The 20,403-nt window shown below is 51.6% G+C and overlaps 1 protein-coding gene across 4 annotated transcripts in view; it reads right to left on the bottom strand.

The window, feature by feature from the left end:
- Positions 1-20,403, bottom strand: part of EVL (Enah/Vasp-like) — a 167,289-nt gene that overhangs the window by 35,308 nt on the left and 111,578 nt on the right. For all 4 annotated transcript variants that reach the window (XM_082619260.1, XM_082619261.1, XM_082619258.1 and 1 more), the window contains exon 3: positions 15,908-16,085. In XM_082619260.1, coding sequence (XP_082475386.1) covers positions 15,908-16,085 — 178 coding nt within the window. The remainder of the gene's footprint in view (positions 1-15,907; positions 16,086-20,403) is intronic.

The following is a 20,403-nucleotide window of genomic DNA, read 5'->3' as shown; positions in this document are numbered from 1 at the left end:
TGCCCACTGCAGAGGCTTTCCTGGAGCCCTGTCCCTGCATCTCAGGCTCCCGAGGCCCTGGACTTACTTCCCTCTGTCCCCGCACTGGCCACACTGTACTGTCAAGTCCCTCTTCTCTGCCTGATGGAGCTCTGCAGACGTGGGAACCGTGTCTCGGTTCTCTCTGTGCGCTGGTGCACAGCCCATAACAGAACAGGCCCGGGATAAGCCTGGTCCTTCATCCATCACACAAACGTCACCGTGCGCGGCACTGGGGATACAGCCATGGACACAAACCGCTCTCCTGGGCCCTTGGTTCTTGAGAGGAAAGACAGGCAACATGGTCGCACGTAACCGGAGGAACAGAGCAGGAAGAGTTGAAGGGGCAGGTGTGTGGGTCCTGCCTCCCTGACGGGGTGTCACGTGCGCCATGGGTTACTCGGAGGGAAGAGCGTTCCAGGCAGAAGGGACCCTGGGGTGAAGGGGCACGTGTGACGACCAGGAGGCCGCTGCGACCGGAACTAAGTGGGTGAGGTAGAGAGCGGGGCGGAAGTGAACAAGCAAGGCAGCCAGGGCCAGGGAGGTCCACACAGGCCTCAGTCGGGGTTTGGATTTGATTCTGGTTAAGACTGTTAGTCTCTGGAGAGTCCTGAGCAAGGCTCGACCTGGCTCGACCTGGCTTGACCTAGATGCGGAAAGATCAATCTGCTTGTGTGTGGAGAACAGACTAAGCGCAGAAGCAGGCAAATCAAGTAGGTGTCCACTGTGAAAGCCCAGTCGTTTGTTGAATGAATAAATGATGAATGAAGGCAGGCAGCTGACAAGCAGGTGGGGGGCAGGGTCTCAAATGCTCACGCCCTGTCCACTCTAGAAGCTGCAAGTTGCATCCAAGTCCAGCACCTGGGTTTCTGCGTCCCTGGGATGGTCACTTACTAAAATATTTGAGCTGGCTCTTATGCTATATGAGCTAAAGTTGGCAGAAGGCTGACCCGGAAATTATCATTCTTTAGGAAAGATATTAAGTATGCTAACTGAGAAAAAAGAAAATGGACGCTAATTAATTTTTGACTTATTTCAGAAGAAGTAGGCATTTTGCTATAAAGATGCGCCAGGTTAAATGCCCATAATAATCAACCCGTGATCAAACTGGGTTATGATTTAGAAAGTGTGGAGGCCACCAGCTGACTGGGGTCTCTTTGACAGGCCATCTGGCTCACTGGGCAAAGGCCTGGACTTTGAATCGGAGACTTGGGCTCTGTCACTCACTCGTGTAGCCTTTGGCGAATCACTGCTGTGAGCCTTCGTTTCTTCAGCCTTAAAGTGGGGACAGGAATTCCTACCCTGTCCCTGACAGTCTCAGGAGGATGCCAGGGGACCCAGTGAGACCAGGCGGGACAGGTACAACAAAAGACACGTCCCTTTCCTTGAGGAACATGTGGGCCAGCCCCCGGGCATGTCACTTTTTCTTCCCACACCAGTGAGGACTCTGGCCGTTTCTGAGGGCTGAGATCTCAGACAGTGTCCTGGGATGGGGTGCTCCACGGGCAAGCATGACAATTTGCATTCTTAGGGTGCTTCACAGCTTGCAAGTCACATTCCCACTTATGTTATCATTTGAGTCTCACAGCAACGTTGTAGGTGGTTATTATAACCACCTTTAAAGATGAGGAAACTGAGGCTCGGGGTGATGAAACGGCTTGCTCAAGGTTTCACAGGCTCTTGTGTGACAGGGCCTGGAGCACGGGCCTGGCACTCTGTCCTCTGCCCCCAGAGTCTGTGTCATCTGTCAGTCGCTGTGCTGACCACAGGCTGCTCACCACGACCCAACCCGAGATGTACTTGGGCACCGGCGAGGCGGGCATCCATAATGGACCATTCACGAGCTCAAGCCCCGAATGAGCATGTGGTGCCCAGGCCAGATCTAAGGAAAACGAAAAGCCCCCAAGAAATCCTCCCATTAGCGTTAGGGAGATGACCCTGGGACTAGTGGAAGGCGGTCCTCCTTCTCCGGGATGGGAGCTACACACAAACCAGCAGTGCTTTAAAGGAAGACAATGATGGCAGCAGGCTGCTGCTGGGATGCTCAGAAATTAGGGGCCCCAAGAAGGCTACAAAGTACTGCCAAGGTGCAGAGGGAGACGCCAAGGGTCAGGCACAGCCTCTCCTTGGACTTGACTTGAACTCACCATCCCAGCCCAAGAAGCCCGGCCTCCCTGTGTCTCCCAAGGCATCACCACAGGAGTTCATATGTTAGTTAGTTAACTTTTCAAATACTAAAAAAAAAAAAAAAAAAAAAAGTAACTTCAAATTGTTACAGTAATTTACAGGTGACAAAAAACTTGCACAAACATCATCTCATGTTATCCTCACAACAACCCTGTGAGGTAGGTGTAGTAAACCCATTGTACAGATGGAGAAACTGAGTCTCAGAAATGTGAAGTGACTTGCCCGAGGGCACACCCTTGGCACGAGCAGTGCCCGAACCCAGACCTGCCTGACTCCACGTCCGATACACATGTCCCCCAGGGCCACAAAGAGCTGGAGGTCGGTGAGAACACGGCTGCTGGCTGGGGAAGGCGTATTCCTCGGTGCAGGGTGCTGCTAGGTGGGCCAAGGTGACGGGTGCGATTTCTGTGTGAGACAATTCTATGTGCCATGTCCCTCAATCACAGATAGCACCCCTCGCCTCGCGCCCAGTTCCGAAAGTGGTGCTGGTCCAGGAACGTCGGCTTGGTCTGCAGAGGACGGCGTGACGGCAGGAAGCATCAGGCCACGTGAGGGACAGACAGACAGACAGATGTGTGTCCGCACCAGCGAGCTCACCTACTGTCCAAACACCTGGGACGTGTTGGCCCTTCTTCGGGGCTCCTGCCCTCGACAGGCTCACAGTCTAGATGAGCAAATAGCGAGCTCAAACCAAGTGGATGGCCATGTGTTGAGAGGCAGGAGGAGGCCCCTGGAGGGGAGGAGGGGAGGGGAGGGGAGGGGAGGGAGGGAGGGGAGGGGAGGGGGGAGGGGAGGGGAGAGAGAGGAAGGAGGGGAGGGGAGGGGAGGGAGTGGAGGGGAGGGGAGGGAGAGGAGGGAGGGGAGGGGAGGGAGAGGAGGGAGGGGAGGGGAGGGAGGGGGAGGGGAGGGGGAGGGGGAGTGGAGGGGAGGGGGGAGGGGAAGGGGAGGGGAGGGGGGAGGGGGAGGGGAGGGGAGGGGAGGGGGAGGGGAGGGGGGAGGAGGGGAGGGGGGAGGGGAGAGGGGAGAGGGTGCCTTGCGGCTCGCAGCCCAAGCACGAAGTGCGAGGACAACACACGTGAGGCTGGGGTCTGGGGTCAGGCCCAGCGCACGCCCGCGTCAGGAGAGACCATCCAGTGCAGTCGCAGTATGGGGCTGGAGGTCTCAAGACCGGCAAGTCCCCGGGTCTTGGTTTGCCCCCCCTCACCTGTATGGATGCAGCCAGAGCTTGTCAGTTAGACAGTGTGCTGGTTTTTGAGGGTCCACAGACAAACAGGACACTTTCTGACTTCCCGGCCTGACCGAACTCACATGCTGAGGACAATTCGACATGCTAGGTGGCATTAACCCCCGCGACGGAGGCATAAACGAAGCACCGTGGGAGTGCGGGGAAGGAGCGGGGCACCCTGCCACGGTGGCCGGAAACGGCTTCGTCTGCAGAGCCAGGGTCCCACAGAAGGAGCGCGGCTTGGAAGAGTGGGCACAGGAGGGCACGCTGGGGGGGGGGGTCTGGGGAGGGCGCCCTGGTGAGTCACCGTGGGTGCAGGTGGGAGGACGCCCCTGGTGTCTGGTGTGCAGGAAGCGGCCACCAGGGGGCAGGCAGGAGAGGACGCGGAGCCTCAGGGAGCGGGTGTCCTCAGTGACCCTTTGTCGGGGGTAGAAAGTGCCCACGGCCTCCGCAGGAGGGAGGTGAAGACAGCTTTTTTCCTTAGGAGAAAAAAGCAGGTAATTTTAAGAAGAAAAGAGGTTTATGAAAAGCAGAATCCAGCCCTGGCTCTACGAAGCCGGGAGGTGGGGCAGTGAGAGGAAACGGCTCTGGGTCTCACTCTTCAGGAGAGTGGCCCGGGTGCCCTCCCGTGGGAGCTGACGCTGCAGCGGTTAAGGACGTTGGAAAGACTGGGGTAACATCTACCACCAGCACCAGCTTGAAATGCACCAACGAATGATGTTATCACAAGCAAACCAGGTAACAAAAAGCCACACCGCTATGTTCTGAGAGACGTGCTTTAACTCACCCCGTGTGGATGTGCACCAAGCTACCAGGTGTTCCTTTTCCATTTTTGCAGAGTCCCAAAAGATAAAATAAAGTGGAACTATTCTGGTTGTTACCAGGGTGAGGGTAGGACGTGCCTGGTGAACCCCTATAACTCCACAACATAGACAGCTTGACATTCACTGCATTCAACCCCCAAACTGTAAGCAAAGTTACCTTTGACCAGGCAAGCTCCTGTTCCCCTCCCTGCCCAGCGCCAACAGCAGGCTTTAACATTTCTGAGGCATTCCTGCATCTAATCCTGAGCCCAAGGCCTTTAAAGGAAAGCCATACTCCCACGTGGAGCCTGGATGCTCTGAGTTGTTACCTCCTGCTCGTGACAAGCCAGCCAGTCTTCAGAACTCCTGCCACCAGCACCGTGCTTTGCTGTACACCCATGATCTCATCTGAGGTAGGCCTGACCACCCCATTTTACAGATGAAGAAGCTGAGGCTGGGAGGAGTCCTGCCCAAGGTCTGACAGCCTACAGCAGCAAGGCTGCTCCTGGCCTCTCCCCTGTGAATGCAACTTCACGGTCCTGCCCTAGAAGCCCAGGCACTGGGACATAGGTCCTCCCAGCACCCCTCCGGGGGCTCCAGAAGCCCTAAGGTTCTGGGGAAACGGGCTCCCGCCTCCAGTGCTGGCTGTAACGGTCTCCTGCTTGAAGCATTCTTGGGCCCCAGACCCTGGCTGTCTGTGCGGAAGGCCCAACATGCCGTCTCTTCCACTCTTCCCGGCACACTCAGGCTCGGTCACATGCACATGACATCGGCCCCCTCCCCTCATCACTGCTGGTGACCTACTGGGAGCATCTATGACTCTGGGATGAGTTGAGGGTCGCCGCATCTTCTGATTTGAAGAGTTTCTTGGGGTCTTAGCGGGAATGGAGGGAACCCTCAGGTTTGGTCTGGGGTCTTCCCACTCTGTTGTGAGTTGACAGTAAGAAGGTGAAGCCGTGGGAGAGTGAGCTACAGGACAGCATGACTTTGCCCTCTGGGAGGGTGGACTGGATGTCACTGGAGAGAACACGGACAAGCCAAGCTCTCAGGCCCTCCGGAGTCCCGCCTTCCAGGCTCCACAGCTCTCTTCCTAGCCCCACCCTGGGTCTGGGTCCTAGGAAAAATCCTTCTTTAGGAAGGAATGGGCGTGATGTGGGACAGCGGGAGGAAGCTTGGGCACAGGCGCCAGCTCCGCCCCGACGTGCTGTGCAACCCGCACAAGTCCCTCCCCTCACTGGGTCCCAGCTGCAAAACGGAAGCCCAGCGTCCTGACGTCTAAGCCCTTCTCTGGTCCCACATCAGTGCTGGCCGGGCCTCCATGATCTGTCTACCACACCAGTGGAGGCTTGGAGGGGGAAGATTATTCGCAAAAGCCCACTCCCACCAGATGGCTGGAGGTCATCAGCCTGGGGCCTCGCATCCGGTGCCACCAGGGCCCTACCCTCAGGAACAAGGAAAGACAACTAGACGGTGACTGCGGGCAATTCTGAGAGAACCTCGGTTAATGAAAGCGCTCACCTGCTGACAAGGAACGGCAGTGCCTGTGCGGGGGAAAAGCAGAGGCCTGGAGGGAACCAGCTTTATTTACCGGACACCTACAGGTACAGGTGTCACACAGGAATTGTGTGGGGTGATGCTCCAGCCATCAATGGTATTATTATATCCATTTTATAGATGAAGTGACTCGTCAGGGTCACGCTGCTTGTGAGTAGCAGAAATTTGAACCCAAGGGTGATACTGTGATTTATAATAAGAAATGTATGTTTGGTCTTCGTACACCGTTCCTGGCACATAGCTCCTAAACCCTTGTAATTTCCTAAATAGGAGCCAAAGGGGTTATCTTTCGTGATAACATTTAGTCTTCTTCTCACTTCCTGAAACAGCTTCAGAGCATGGAGGTGACATGGGTGTATTCTGTTACTCCTAACAGGCCCTTTCAACCACCCTTGAGTTGATGTTAATGCAGTGACTTTTGATGAGAAGGGCTGGAACTTTCGGTCCCCACGCCCTTGACCTCTACGGAGGGCAGACTGGCTAGAGATTGGGTTCAATCACCTATGGCCTATGTAATGAACCCCCCATAAAAAACCCAAAAGGATGGGGCTCAGAGATCTTGGGTTGGTGAACATGTGGAGGCTGGGGAGGGTGCTGCCCAGAGTGGGCACAGAAGCTCTGGCCCGCCCCACGCGTCCGGCCCTGTGCATCTCGTCCATGCGGCTGCTCCGGAGTTCCACCCTTTTCTAAAACACTGGTCGGTAATCTCGTAGGTCAGACATTTCTCTGAGTTCTGCAAAAGCCACTCTAGCAAATTAATTGTACCTGAGGAGGTCACAGGCCCCTCTGACTCATGGCCTGCTGGTCAGAAGCACAGGTGACTGGCTCCTGAAGGGGGTGGGGGCGGTCTTGTGGGGCTGAGCCCGTAGCCTGTGGGATGCTGCCTGCAGGTAGGCAGTGTCTGGACGGCTCGGTGCGCGGTCGGAGGGACGCGGTGCCGGAGCAGAGGCGGGAGGAACGCGTGGCTCTCCTTCACACCGCGGTACCCTGGCTCCAAAATGTACCTTCCCCGCCCACCCCCCACCTCCGGGGGCCCCGCTGCTTCTCCCGCTTGTCTCCGGAGGAGAAGAGGAACAGTGCTCGGACCCCAGCCTCCCTTATCCAGCCGGCGCTGTGAGGGGACGATCCGGGGAGATAACAGACGTGACGAAGATGGAACTCGTCTCGTTCTTACAGAGCTTCTAGCCCTTCCCTTCAGACTCAATGGCCCCTTTTTATGACAAACATTTTATAACACTCCCTGTATTATACTGAAGTGAAATTCAAAGATTATATAACCTACCTACATAAATTAGAAAAAAATAATAAAGGAGAGAACAGAGAGAAGTAACCAATAGTAAGACGACACTGCACCTCGTAAAAGCTCAGACAACTACAGTGGGAGACATCATCAGTCAGATGCTGGCACCACCCCCAGACACACAGTGACCACTACTGACACAAGCGGTTTCAATAATGCGGTGCTGTGTGTGTGTACCTCATCAGCGATAACGCTGGAGATAAGACTTTCCAAAAGAGAAAACAATTCTTGGTAAAGTTACAAACAAACTAAAGCACAATTTTCTTTTTTGTTGTTGTTTTTTTTGGTTTTTTTGTTTGTTTGTTTGTTTCGGTACGCGGGCCTCTCACTGTTGTGGCCTCTCCCGTTGTGGAGCACAGGCTCCGGACGCGCAGGCTCAGCGGCCACGGCCCACGGGCCCAGCTGCTCCGTGGCATGTGGGATCCTCCCGGACCGGGGCACGAACCCGTGTCCCCTGCATCGGCAGGCGGACCCCCAACCACTGCGCCACCAGGGAAGCCCCACAATCTTCTTTTGAAGCATGTGGTGGCTGCATTCCTAGAAAATTCAGCACATACTAAAACTGGTATTAAAAAAAAAAGGAGGGGCTGCCCTGGTGGCGCAGTGGTTAAGAACCCGCCTGCCAATGCAGGGGACACGGGTTCGGGCCCTGGTCCGGGAAGATCCCACATGCCATGGAGCAACTAAGCCCGTGGGCCACAACTACTGAGCCTGTGTTCTAGGCCTGCGAGCCACAGCTACTGAGCCCACGTGCCACGACTACATAAGTCCGCCCACCTAGAGCCCGTGCTCCGCAACAAGAGAAGCCACCGCGATGAGAAGCCCGCACACCTCAACGAAGAGTAGTCCCTGCTCGCTGCAACTAGAGAAAGTGCAGCAATGAAGACCCGATGCAGCCAAACATAAATAAATAACTTAATTAAAAAAAAAAAAAGGAGTGCTTTTTCTTGCAACACAGTAAAGTTCTGCCTCAGATAATTAAGTTCCTCACCTCCACGTGTCTGGTGGGACACGCAGGACGGTATGTGATCATGCGGGGCTGCCCGGCGCACTGTGACGCGTCCAGCGCTCCTGGCCCTCTGTCCACTGGCCACCAAACGCCTCCTCTCCGCTCCCACACTGTCCCTGTTAGAACCACCTGACTAGTCCAGCCTAAGCACCGACGCCCGCACAGCAGAGGAGACAGGCCTGAAGCCACAGGCATGGCGGCGGCCGAGTTGGCCAACAACCAGGTGCCCGACCTCCAGGCCAGGCTCCTCCCACCAAGGGCGGAGTTTCCCGGGGAACCCAGACGCTGTGCTGGGTGAGCCTCTTCCTTAGTCGGACGGGGCCTGGCTGGTTGCCATCACAGCCTTTCATGCGCCGTGCTGCGCTGAACGCCTCAGAATCCGCCCATCTTACAGATGGAGAAACCAAGGCCCAGAAAAGGGAGGTGATTTGCCCAGGCTGCATGTAGGCGAGCAGCAGCCAGGCCTGCTAACCTCCCGGCCACCATGGCCTCTTCCTCCGCAGAGCCGACAGGGCACCACACACAAGGGGCTCTGAGGGCCTCTGGCCTGGAGGGACCTTGGAGGACAACCAGCACTGCATGTTTCAGACGAGGAAACTGAGGCCCACGGAGGTCACTGCACCGATCAAGGGCACACATGGGGAGCGGAGCTGGGACCAGAGCCAGACCTCCTGAGTCCTAGCCCAGAAGAACAGAACTTGGGCTCCTGAGATTCAGAGGGTCAAAAAGGCTGCTGCTTCTCACACGCATTTCCTGAGCTCCCTGTGTGCCTCTCCGGCTCTGTTCCTGGAAAATGGCTGGTGACTAAGGCTACAGGTCCTACCACCAGTAGAACCAGTAAGGTGGCGGGGAAGCAGACCCCACAGAGGTGTTGTGAGTAAAACACGTAAGTACCCTGGCAGAGGGGGTGTGCAGGGCTGAGGGTGCTGGCTGCAGCTGCCCGAGGCGGGAGGCCGTGGGGCGCGGCAGCAGGTGCACGGGCCAGTGCTGCACGACCCGCAGGGTCTGTGCTCTCCGGAGCTGCCACAGAGCCCTCGGGGAGGCCAGCTCCCCTCCGTCCTTCCCCTTCAACCAGAGAAGTCGCTCCAAACAGCAAAACAAAAAAACAAAAAAACTTGGCTAAGTATCTCTAAGATCCTTCCCATCTTTAAATTTATTTCTAAATATAGGTCAATGAGGGAATTATTTATCTACACATTTGCTTTTCCAACAAAAGAGCCATTTTTCTTTTTCATGTTACCGAGTGAATCATTCAGGGAAACGCTTTCTCAAACAGGCACCCAGACACCTGAGAGCTTGAAACAGCTGGTCTTCTAACTCCTAGACCCCCTCCCTGCTTTAAGAAGCCAGATGAAGGAACAGCCAAGGAATCTCTCTGACCTACTGACATGATTCTAGATTCTAAACAGAAAGAAGTTCCTCCAGCAGAAGTAAAGTTCCAGGGAATGAAGGAGAATGAAAGTGAATGTTTTCTTCTAGGTCTATGCGGACGAGCATGAATAACGACGACTCCTAAGACACAGATGAGGTAACACTACCTTCACAGCAGCCGGGTGAGGGAGGTGTATTTATTATCTGTCGTGAGCCTGAAACACACTACATGAGCGCAGACTGCCTCCACTCATTTGCCAAAGGAAATAAAAGATCTCTTGGTCATTAGAGGACGCACCTGCTTTGGGAGTGGGAAATTACGCAGACGTGACTAAAGGCGCAGGAGGTTTGCAGCCCTCCGTGTTGTACTGCCCTTAATTAAAGCTACTGCTGAAAATAATGGGAAAAATGAAATCTCAGATTAGCGTATGAAAAATGGTCATCATACTAGTAAACAAAAAAGCAAATTAAAATGAAAAGTTTTCCCTTCTCTTGTGTTTGCTAAGATTATAGGAGTACTAAGGCCTGGTCCTGGTGCAGGCTCAGCAGTGGGTGACCATCAACTGGGCTGGACACAGTACAAACTAGTACTCTCATTCTGGAAGGTGTATTCAGCAAGATACGTCAAAGCTTTAGAAATGTATGTATTGTTTGACTCAGAAATATCCCAAGATATAATTGGACAAGTGTGTAAAGATGAACAGAAGACACAAAGCATACATACAAATTAACATATAAACATACAAGAGAGCCTGAGAGCCTGTAACGGCCCTCTGTTACACGAATGTAGTAGTGAAAAATGGGGACAACTTACTTACAAGCCGAAGGCTGGTTAAATTGTAGTAACATCTCTATATGGTACTCAGTGCCACACTCCGGCCACTTAAATGGTGAGGAGATCTGACTTCCTTGGCACAGAAGGACATGCGCACCATAGTGTCAGGTGAGAAAAGCTTACAAGACAGTACATACAGACTATTCCTGGGGAAGAGCTCTTCAGTCATATGTGAACACAGAAAACTCTGGAAGGCTACCTAAGTTAACAGCAGTCATCTCTGGGTTTGAGGATCAGAGGTAACTTTTTGTTTGCTCGTCTCTATTTTCTACTTTTCAGTTACAAGCAAGGACTATGGATGATGAGGGGTGCCGCCTCCCGGACGGGCCAGGTCCGTCGGGAAGTAAAGAAGGACAGTCTTCCGCCCAGTTTCTACACAGGGCTCTTCCTGCTCTAGCATCGGCCGCAGCGACCACATCTGAAGGCAGTGAACTAGCATTCCCTCTGTCCAGACAATATACATGAAACCTAAACCATCAGGGCTAGAAGGACCTGTAGAGAGCTCGAGCAAGTCTGTATCCCTCCTTTCAGAGACGGGGAAACTGGGGCCCCCAGAGAAATGACCTGTTTAAGGTCAGAAGCAGGCGCACATGGAAGCATATAGAAGCAGTTGCCTTTATAAGGCCACTCAACTGTGAACTGAAGTCTGCTAAGAGAATGAACTGCAACGGGGAGGGAAGCTGAGCTGGGCCGGGTGGCCAAGTACAGCCTGTAAACACTGCTGCCCGCCTGACAGCTGGCGGCTTTGCCAGACGGTGGTGTGCGCCCGCTGAGGACAGCAGCCGCAGGGAGTCCAGGTACGTGCATCAGTGGTGTGGGAGTTGAGACGGTGCAGACCTGCCGACACCGAGGCCCGCGTCCTCGGTCCTTTTTCTGTAGCAGCCGTAACGTGCCATGAGCCACGCTCACTGCCCTGACCAAGCCCCTGTGATCCCCAAAGCAAGAAGACCACCCGGAGCTGTGGGCTCAGGCTGGGCCCAAGGTTGGTTGACCCTCCCCTCTGACCTACTGAGGCAGTGCAGAGTTGTAGAAAAAAACACTGGATTTCAAACCAGGAGCCCTAAAATTGAGTCTCGGTCCCACTGAAGATTCTGGCAGACATGTCACCTCTTTTAACCCCAGCCCCCACCTGAATAAATGTGTATAACAGTAGCCGGCCTGACAACCTGCGGGAAATAAAAGCCAAATTGTAGGCTCTTTAGAGTATAAGAAGTCCTTCCTTAGCCAGCTAAGGCCTACCTGTGGGGCTGCCTGGTCAGTGGGAGCCCCTTCCCTCAAGAAGGGCAGAGCAGGGGCACGTGGGAGAAGGTCCTGGTAAGAAACGAAAATCCTGGGCTTTGAGGAGGAAGCCTAGATGTTATTGTTACTACAGTCACTCTCTCTGCCATCCAACTAGACTGCAGAAGCCCCACTCTGAGTCGCCCTAAGCACACACACCACCCGCGGCCATCACACCTCGTCACGGAGAGGCGCCCACAGGGAGGCCCCGTTTCCGCCAACGTCGGCACTCCTCCTTCACGCAGAAGACGGCTGTGCGTCAGAGACAGACGGCTCCTCCCCACACCCCAAACTACCTCCAGGTGCCAATTTCTATAGAAAAAGCCCCAAGAACCCAGTGGCTGACTGTCCCTGTCCACCAAAGTAACCCCTGAACCCAGAGCCCTGTGGGTCCCAAGAGAACCCTGAGCCAGCTCTGCACTCCTGTCCCTACCCAGGGAACTGAAAGCAACCAGGCAACAGGACCATTATTTAATATATTGATCTGACTTGCTAAATTGGCTTTAGGTTCCCTAGGTTGGGCCTGAAGTTGAAGGATGAGTATCCAAAACTCACTGGCATAAAAAGACAGGTTCTGTGGGTACCAATGTCAGCAAAACAGATCTCTCAAGGGTCTCTCTGACTCTCCTCTCTCTTCCACGTAGAAGTCAGGCAGTGAAAACATTACTCTGTTGCGCCCGTTCTTTCTCCAGAATAATGTCAAGAACTCTGGCTGAACAATGGGTTTCACCAGGGTGACAGGCAGGAAGGAACAAAAGAAAGAACAGAGTCGTGACCTGTCCTCAGCACACAGAGGGTGCAAGCTGCGAGGGCGGGTCAAGTCCTGGGTGTACACCCAGGGAAACCCCTTCCCCTCTTGAGCCCCGGCCTCCTAACCCAGCGAGGTTGTGTGGGGACTCACTTCCCAGGGCTGTGGTGAGAATCAGCTAAGAGAAAGGAGTGTGAAGCCTGGGCGGCCACGATTTGCTCTGCTTTGCTTTCAGGTGTGTATCTAAGCACCTCGTGTCTGCCAGGTTTGTTGGACCCCAGGAGGCCACAGTAGTGTTGCTCACGCATGAGGGGGAGGTGGGAAATGCTGATGAGACCCCGAGTCTCAGAAAGTCCATGATCCGATGGCCCGAGCCCCGGATGCCTAGCACAGAAGAGGACATGCCCGTGAGGAGAGGAGGGAGCAGAGGCGGGCATTTCCGAGGTGCCAGGCCCCATGCCGGGCAACTGAACCCTCTCCACAACTCCACAACTCTATGACCCCATTTTACAAATAAGGATGCTGAAGCCTACAGAAGGTAAGCAAATTCAACAGGACCTAAGGGGAAAGAACCAGTATCATTCACGCTCTTATCACATACCAGGCACTGTACACTAAGTACTCTATAAACGTTTTAAATTTAACCCTCATGACAACCCTAGGAAGTAGGGTTTATTACCCCAAGGCCACAGGTGGCAGAACAAAGACTTAATATAAGATCTCACTGCCTCCGAACACATGCTTTTCTCACTACACTTGACCCCTGAACAACGTGGCGGTCGGGCTCTGAGTCTGCATGGGTGAAAGCCTGCGTGTACCTGCACAGCTGGCCTCCACGTCCACGGCTCCGCACCCGCAGATGCGACCAACTGCGGATCATGTAGGGCCGGAGACGCCTTCATGGAAAAGAAACCACTGTCAGTGGACCACTTGGTTCAAAGCCGTGTTGGTTCAAGGGTCCACTGCACCGCAAACCGCAAACCGCAAACCGCAAACCACCGAGGAGGGTAGAACACAATTTGCCAGTACAGAGGGGATTTGATAGAAGCCTCACAATTATCCTGCAGCAGAGGCCTCCCGTGGTAGCTGGTGGAGAGGCTGCCTGTGCCCTGCCCGCGCTCTAAGGCCTGAACTACAGGTCAGGGTGGCACAGCCATATCGTGGAGTGGCACTCCACAGTGACAGAGCTGGCTGCAGAGACACATGGGTCCAGGGGCGGGTCTCACAGACGTAATGTCGAGGGACAGAAATCAGGCCCCGAAGTGCACACAGTATGATCCATTTACACGAAGTTCGAACACGGGTAAGAGTGTTCTGTTATCACAGAACCTGACATCCTGGTTCTCCTGGGACGGGGCGGAGGGATTTGGTCCCCGTCAGGGCCTGGCACAGGTTCTGCATATGCACTTGTACAAGCTCATCGAGCTCACACTCAGGTTTCTGTACGGTACAGTGGGCTACACCCCAGGTGAAGAAAACGCTTCCTCCTCAGTGGGCCCAGGGTCTCCCCTCCACCAAAGGCCGTGGAACCGGGATGGGCGACTACTATTCATGATGAAAGTTTCAAGTCAGGCCACTGTCACCTCGTGAGCACACATCCACCCCCTACCCCAACAAAGACACCCGTTCAAGCCAGAGGAGACGGAGGTGGTTGGGGTTCTGAACCTGAGTTACTACCTGGCACCGGGAAGTTATTTCTTCATACTAGGTCACACGATTCTTATCTGAAAACGAGGGCTGGATTAGCTGATTTCCTTGTCATTCTATGGTGAAGTTAAAAAAATAACTGGTAGTTGCTTTGCATCAGTCATCTGAATAAATTAAAACCTTTTTTCCCCCTCCTTAATGTATCTGTATGTACAGATAAAATAAAGCTTAACTCCCACGTCCCGGGGCAAGTGAGGCAGCTCGGATCGGAAACCTTAAACTCAGGTCACTCCACCACGAAGCTCAAGGCTCTTGGGTGGAAAAAAAGACATCTGACTAAGCGGTTATTTGGTGCCTACAATGTTGCAGGCAGGCCCTGCACTCATCACTCACACCGCTGTGGTTCCTCACTGCGCACCCCCAGTTCTCGGCAGAAAATCCACAAACCCTGGGGCCTTTTCACAGTGGGGACAGAACTCTACAAGTACCGGTTCTACGTACGACCTGCGGGAAGCATACTCAAAACGTGCTCTTTATTTTCTTAAAGAAATTCTCCTAGGGTTTAAATTGGGTCCCAAAGCTCCAACCTGTCAGGCACAATAGATATTGAAACGCCATCTTCCTCCGGGTTCCAAGTACTGTGTCTCTCCACTTCCCACCCCAGTTCTGGCAGCAGCAGCGGTGACAGTAATAATACCCACAAGGACTAACACTGGGTGATGAACACGTGTCAGGCGGCCTGCTAACATACATTCGACTTCACTCAAACGTACAAACCACCACGTATCACCCATCTTATAGCTAAAGAAACTGAAGCCTAGAAAAATGACCAGGACTCAAGGCCAGCAGGGCACCCCGAGGCCCAGGTCCTCACTACCACGCCCTTCCAAGGTAAGATCGCCAGCAAAGTGCAAGACTGTCTCTGTGGCCACCAAGATGCCAACATCCTGGAAGGCCCCCGACCTCCCTCTGAAGCTAACACTACAAATTTCCGAGAACAGCCACGTGTGTTTTTGCTCCTTTGCTTTACCTCCCCTGCATAGAAGCTTTTGCTAGCGCCACTCGCCGCCCCCAGCCCACTGTCCACACCCCAGGTCTTCCAATTTGGAGCCTTTCACTGTGCAATCCGTGCCACCCGTCTAATTCCACATCCAATCTCTTTCCTATCGGCACTGCAGTCTGCAGAGACACTGCAGTGTTCTCTTTCCCAGCATGTGCTGGGCTTTCAGACCCATGTGCCTTCGTATTTGCTGTTCCCTCTGCCTGGGATGCCCACTCCCACCTCTCTGCCCTTCAAAACTCCAGCTCAAATGTCCCCACGCGCTCAAAGCCTCCCTTGGCAGCCCATATGGGCAGTCCCTTATTTCCCTTTCTGTGTTCCCGAAGTCCCTGCCCTGCTCATACCTTATCAGCACACTTATCACAATACGTTACAGTCAGCAGTTCATGAATCTGTCTACTCCAAGATACCAAGTGCCTTGAGGGAAAGGACTCCATCTACCCGTTTCTTACCTATTCTGTCTAGTCAGTTTCTAACACTCAGTAAAGGTTTAGTAACAGTGTGCTAAACACATGCATAATTGACTACAAGAATACATTTTTGCTTGTTCTCTCCGATCTATGCCAAACATGTGTCTAGAATGTCGAATTAGGATGACAAATGTAAAATGCATCTGGATACTCGGCTTTAGGAACACACTACAAATCTGTATCTCACCAAGGGCAAAAAAGATGTTAATGCCATTCTATCCTCCTTCAAATTGCTAACACAGCTTTAAATCTAGAGTCAGGCAGTGGGTTTCTCTGAGAACCCACAAAGCATCAGCTCAGCGCAGCTGCAGGGCGAGGACACCCAGGCAGCCAGAACTGCAGGAGGGCAGACGTAGAAGGAGAGAGGGTCTAGGCACCAGGCCAAGACAGAGCCCCGCTTACCTCCTTCTTGGGAATTCATGATGTTCAGGGCAAACAGCATGGCATTGGAGAACGTGGTCGCCTCTTCCTTACTTGCAAAGTTTAACCCATAGACCTGGCGGGCATCTCGCCACTGGTGGAAGGTTGGCGTTGCCTGATTGTACTTCAGCCCTTTCACGATTGAATAATTGATCACAACCTGAAAGGGAAAAGAGAGAGAAATACGTGTAAATAAATAAAAGGTAAGTGAGCTGGAGGGAGCTGTGTGGGGCAAGGATATTGTGTCCCCTGGGGCTACAAGAGGACAGGGGGGACAGGGATGGGGTCAGAAGGGGAAAGCACCACCAGGCAGCTTTTCAACATGATCTATACAACACTGAGGGTTTGAAAGCCAGTTATTTCATTTAACTAACAAAGAGTGTGGTCGTGACCTCCACATGAGAGCCCTAAGCTGGGAGTCAGGTTCCCTGGGTCCTGGTCCTGGCCCTGCCTCCCAGCCATGTCACCCTAGGCGGCACCGCACTTCTCTGGGTCTCAGTTTCGCCAGTTATAAAATGGGGATAATGATCCTGGCTCTACTGACCTAATGGGGTTACTGCAAAGGTCACACTGTGACACATATCTTATGGAGACTTCTAGATATAAAGATCCTTAAGGGCGAGAGTCTTTTCTAATTCATATTTATGCCTCCCATAGCGCTCTGCATAGTGTCTAATACTTAGAATGCGTTAACAAATGGGTTATTAGTTAAAAGGACAACTATCCGTTCTTTTGCATGTGGCTATTCAGTTTTCTCAACACCATTTATCGAAGAGACTGTCTTTTCCCCACTATATGCTCCTGACGCCTTTGTCATAAATTAATAAAACCATACCTGCATGGGTTTATTACTGGATTCTCTATTCTGTTCCATTGATTTTTGTGTCTGTTTTTATGCCAACATCATGCTTTTTATTTACTATAGTTTTTTTTTTTACAACTTTATTGGAGAATAATTGCTTCACAATGGTGTGTTAGTTTCTGCTTTATAACAAAGTGAATCAGTTATACATATACATCTGTTCCCATATCCCTTCCCTCTTGCATCTCCCTCCCTCCCACCCTCCCTATCCCTCCCCTCCAGGCGGTCACAAAGCACCAATCTGATCTCCCTGTGCTATGCGGCTGCTATAGTTTTTAATTACTATACTAAAATTACAGTAATATAGTTTGAAATGAGGGAGTGTGATGTCTCCAGCTTTGTTCTTCTTTCTCAAGATTGTTTTCGCCATTTGGGGTCTTTTGTGGTTCCATACAAATGTTAGGATTATTGTTATAATTCTGTGGCATTTTGATAGGGATTGCGTTGAATCTGCTCATTGCTTTGGGTGGTGTGGACATTCTAACATGAGCACAGAGTCTGCTCTCTTTTCCTTGGTGAGTCTGGCTGAAGGTTTGTCAGTTTTGTTTACATTTTCAAAGAATCAGCTCTTAGTTTCCTTGATCTTCTCTATTGTCTTTTTAGTCTCTATTGCATTGATTTCTTCTTTTTTAAAATGATCACCTCCTTCCTTCCTTCCTTCCTTCCTCCCTCCCTCCCTCCTTCCTTTCTTTCTTGGCTGCGTTGGGTCTTCACTGCTGCACATGGTCTTTCTCTAGTGGCGAGCAGGGGCTACTTTCATTGCAATGCGCAGGCTTCTCACTGCGGTAGCTTCTCTTGTGGTAGAGCGCGGGCACTAGGCGCACGGGCTTCAGTAGTTGGGGCACGTGGGCTCAGCAGTTGTGGCTCACAGGCTCTAGAGCTCAGGCTCAGTAGTTGTTGTGCACAGGCTTTGTTGTTCCGCGGCATGTGGGATCTTCCCGGATCAGGGCTCGAACCCGTGTTCCCTGCACTGGCAGGTGGACTCTTAACCACTGTGCCACCAGGGAAGTCCTATTTCATTGACTTCTGCTCTCATCTTTGTCATTTCCTTCCTTCTACTAACTTTGGGCTTCTTTTGTTCATCTTTTTCCAGTTCCCTGGGGCATAAAGTTAGGTTGTTTGTGACTTTTGTTTCTTGAGGTAGGCACTGACTGCTATGAATTTAGCAGTAGAATACAGAACTGCTTTTGCTGCATCCCACAAATTCTGTTATGTTATACTTCCATTTTCATTTGTCTCCAGGTACTTTTTTTTTTTTTTGCGGTACACGGGCCTCTCACTGTTGTGGTCTCTCCCGTTGCGGAACACAGGCTCCGGACGCGCAGGCTCAGCGGCCATGGCTCACGGGCCCAGCTGCTCCACGGCACGTGGGATCTTCCCAGACCGGGGCACGAACCCATGTTCCCTGCAACAGCAGGCAGACTCTCAACCACTGTGCCACCAGGGAAGCCCTGTCTCCAGGTACTTTTTAAATTTCTCTTTTGATTTCTCCTTTAACCCACTTCCGTAGCATGTTGTTTAATCTCCACATACTTGTGACCTGAAACCATAAAGCCCCTACAAGAAAATATAAGTGGTAAGCTCCTTGACACAGGCCTTGCTGATGATTTTTTGAATCTGATACCAAAACCAAAAGCGACAAAAGCAAAAATAAACATGTGGGACTACATCAAACTAAAAAGCTTCTGTATAGCAAAGAAAGCCATCAACAGAATGAAAAGGCAATCTACTGAATGGGAGAAAGTGTTTGCAAAACATATATTTGATAAGGGACTAATATCTAAAATATATAAAGAACCTGTATTACTCAATAGCAAAAAAACAATCCAATTAAGAAATGGGCAGAAGATCTGAGTAGATATATATCTAAAGAAGACATACAGATGGCTAACAGACACAAGAAAAGATGCTCAACATTATTAACGATCAGGGAAATGCAAATCAAAACCACAAGGAGATATCATCTCACACATGTCAGAATGGCTGTTATCAAAAAGACAAGAAATAAAGTGTTGGCAAGGATATGGAGAAAAAGGAACCCTTGTGCATTGTCAGTGGGAATGCAAATTGGTGCAGCCACTACAGAAAACAGTATAGGGGTTCCTTTAAGTTAAAAATAGAAGTATCACATGATCCTGCAATTCCACTTTTGGGTATTTACCCAAAGAAAATACAAACACTAAATCAGAAACATATATGCACCCCCATGTTCACGGCAGCATTATTTACAATAGTCAAGATATGGAAATAACCTAAGTGTCCACTGATGTATGAACAGATTAAGAAACTGTGGTATATACACAATGGAATATTACTCAGCCATAAAAAAGAATGAAATCTAGCCATTTGTGACAACATGGATGGATCTCAAGGGCATTATGCTAAAGGAAAGAAGTCAGACAGAGAAAGACAAAAACCGTATGATCTATCTTGTATGTGGACTCTTAAAAAAGAAAAAAAAGCTCATGGATACAGAGAACAGATTGATGGTTGCCAGAGGTGGTGGGGGGCGTAAGGGAAGGGCGGGGGAGAAATTATGCATATGAAACCACTTAACACGGCTGCTAGCTCACAGGTTGTCAGCAAGTGTTAACTGAGAAACATTAAGGTCCTCAGAGATGGAAATATGCAAGCAGAGTCTAGATAAGGCTGGATGGCCTGCTGTTAGTGACACAATGGAAAGATTCTGCTTTAGGAGAGGCACAGGATGATTTCTCGGATCTCCTCTGGCTTTGAGGCTCTAGGGTTTTGTGACCTGAACTGGAGATAACTCAGTCTATTGTCCCCCCGGTCAGGAGGGAGAGCTCAGGAAAAGATTCGGAGACGCAAAGGGACATGGCCGAGACACCCTGTGTGCTGGCTGGGGCGCTAAGATGAGGACTCTGATTTAATGCTCTCCTTTACTCCTCCATCCTGCTGTGCTGCTGGATAAAGTAAGGCCAGAGGATGGCAAATATGGGCAATATCCACAAGAGCTTTTTCCCAAGTCTCAGCCAGGTGGAAGGTAGGTTTGGATTGTCCTATAGTGAAAAAAGAGCGATCAAGTGAGAGAGACGGAGGGAGAGAAGCACATGTACTAAATTAGCTAAAGAAACACAACAGTTTCTTAACTTAGTTGTTACATACTGACACTGCAGTTTTGGCCAACATCTATACCCAGGTTCCTCGGTGGTTCTCTCTGGGTTTAGCTCTAGGTCGTCAGAAAAAGGGCTGGAGGTTTTGTGGCTACCTGCATGATAAGAAGCACAGTGATCTGTGGTTAACACAGCTCTTCAGAGGAGAGGGCACAATAATGGCGGTACAGTGACCAGAATGAGGGAGATAAGGCCCTCTTCCTTTCTGCTGTGGCTAAGTCTACACCAGAAGGTCTGTGTTTGTGTGGTTTTGGTGCTGCACTTTTAGTGGACATGAATAAACGAGAGCAAGCCAGAGGGATGTGTTTCAAATGGAAGAAGGTCTGGAAACCACATCATATCAAGAATGGTTGAGGGATACTGAAGCAGGATAAAAGACGACTCTCCAGTGTATCACATACTCTCTCCAGGTACTTGAGGGGATGATCTGGGGAAGTGAGAGTTAGAATCCTAAGATTTGATCTCTCTGCTTGGCTATGTTC

The sequence above is a fragment of the Mesoplodon mirus genome (genome assembly GCF_964341445.2).
Source record: "Mesoplodon mirus genome assembly, chromosome: 4".
NCBI lineage: Eukaryota > Metazoa > Chordata > Mammalia > Artiodactyla > Ziphiidae > Mesoplodon > Mesoplodon mirus.
This window is presented reverse-complemented; position numbering and strand designations above follow the sequence as displayed.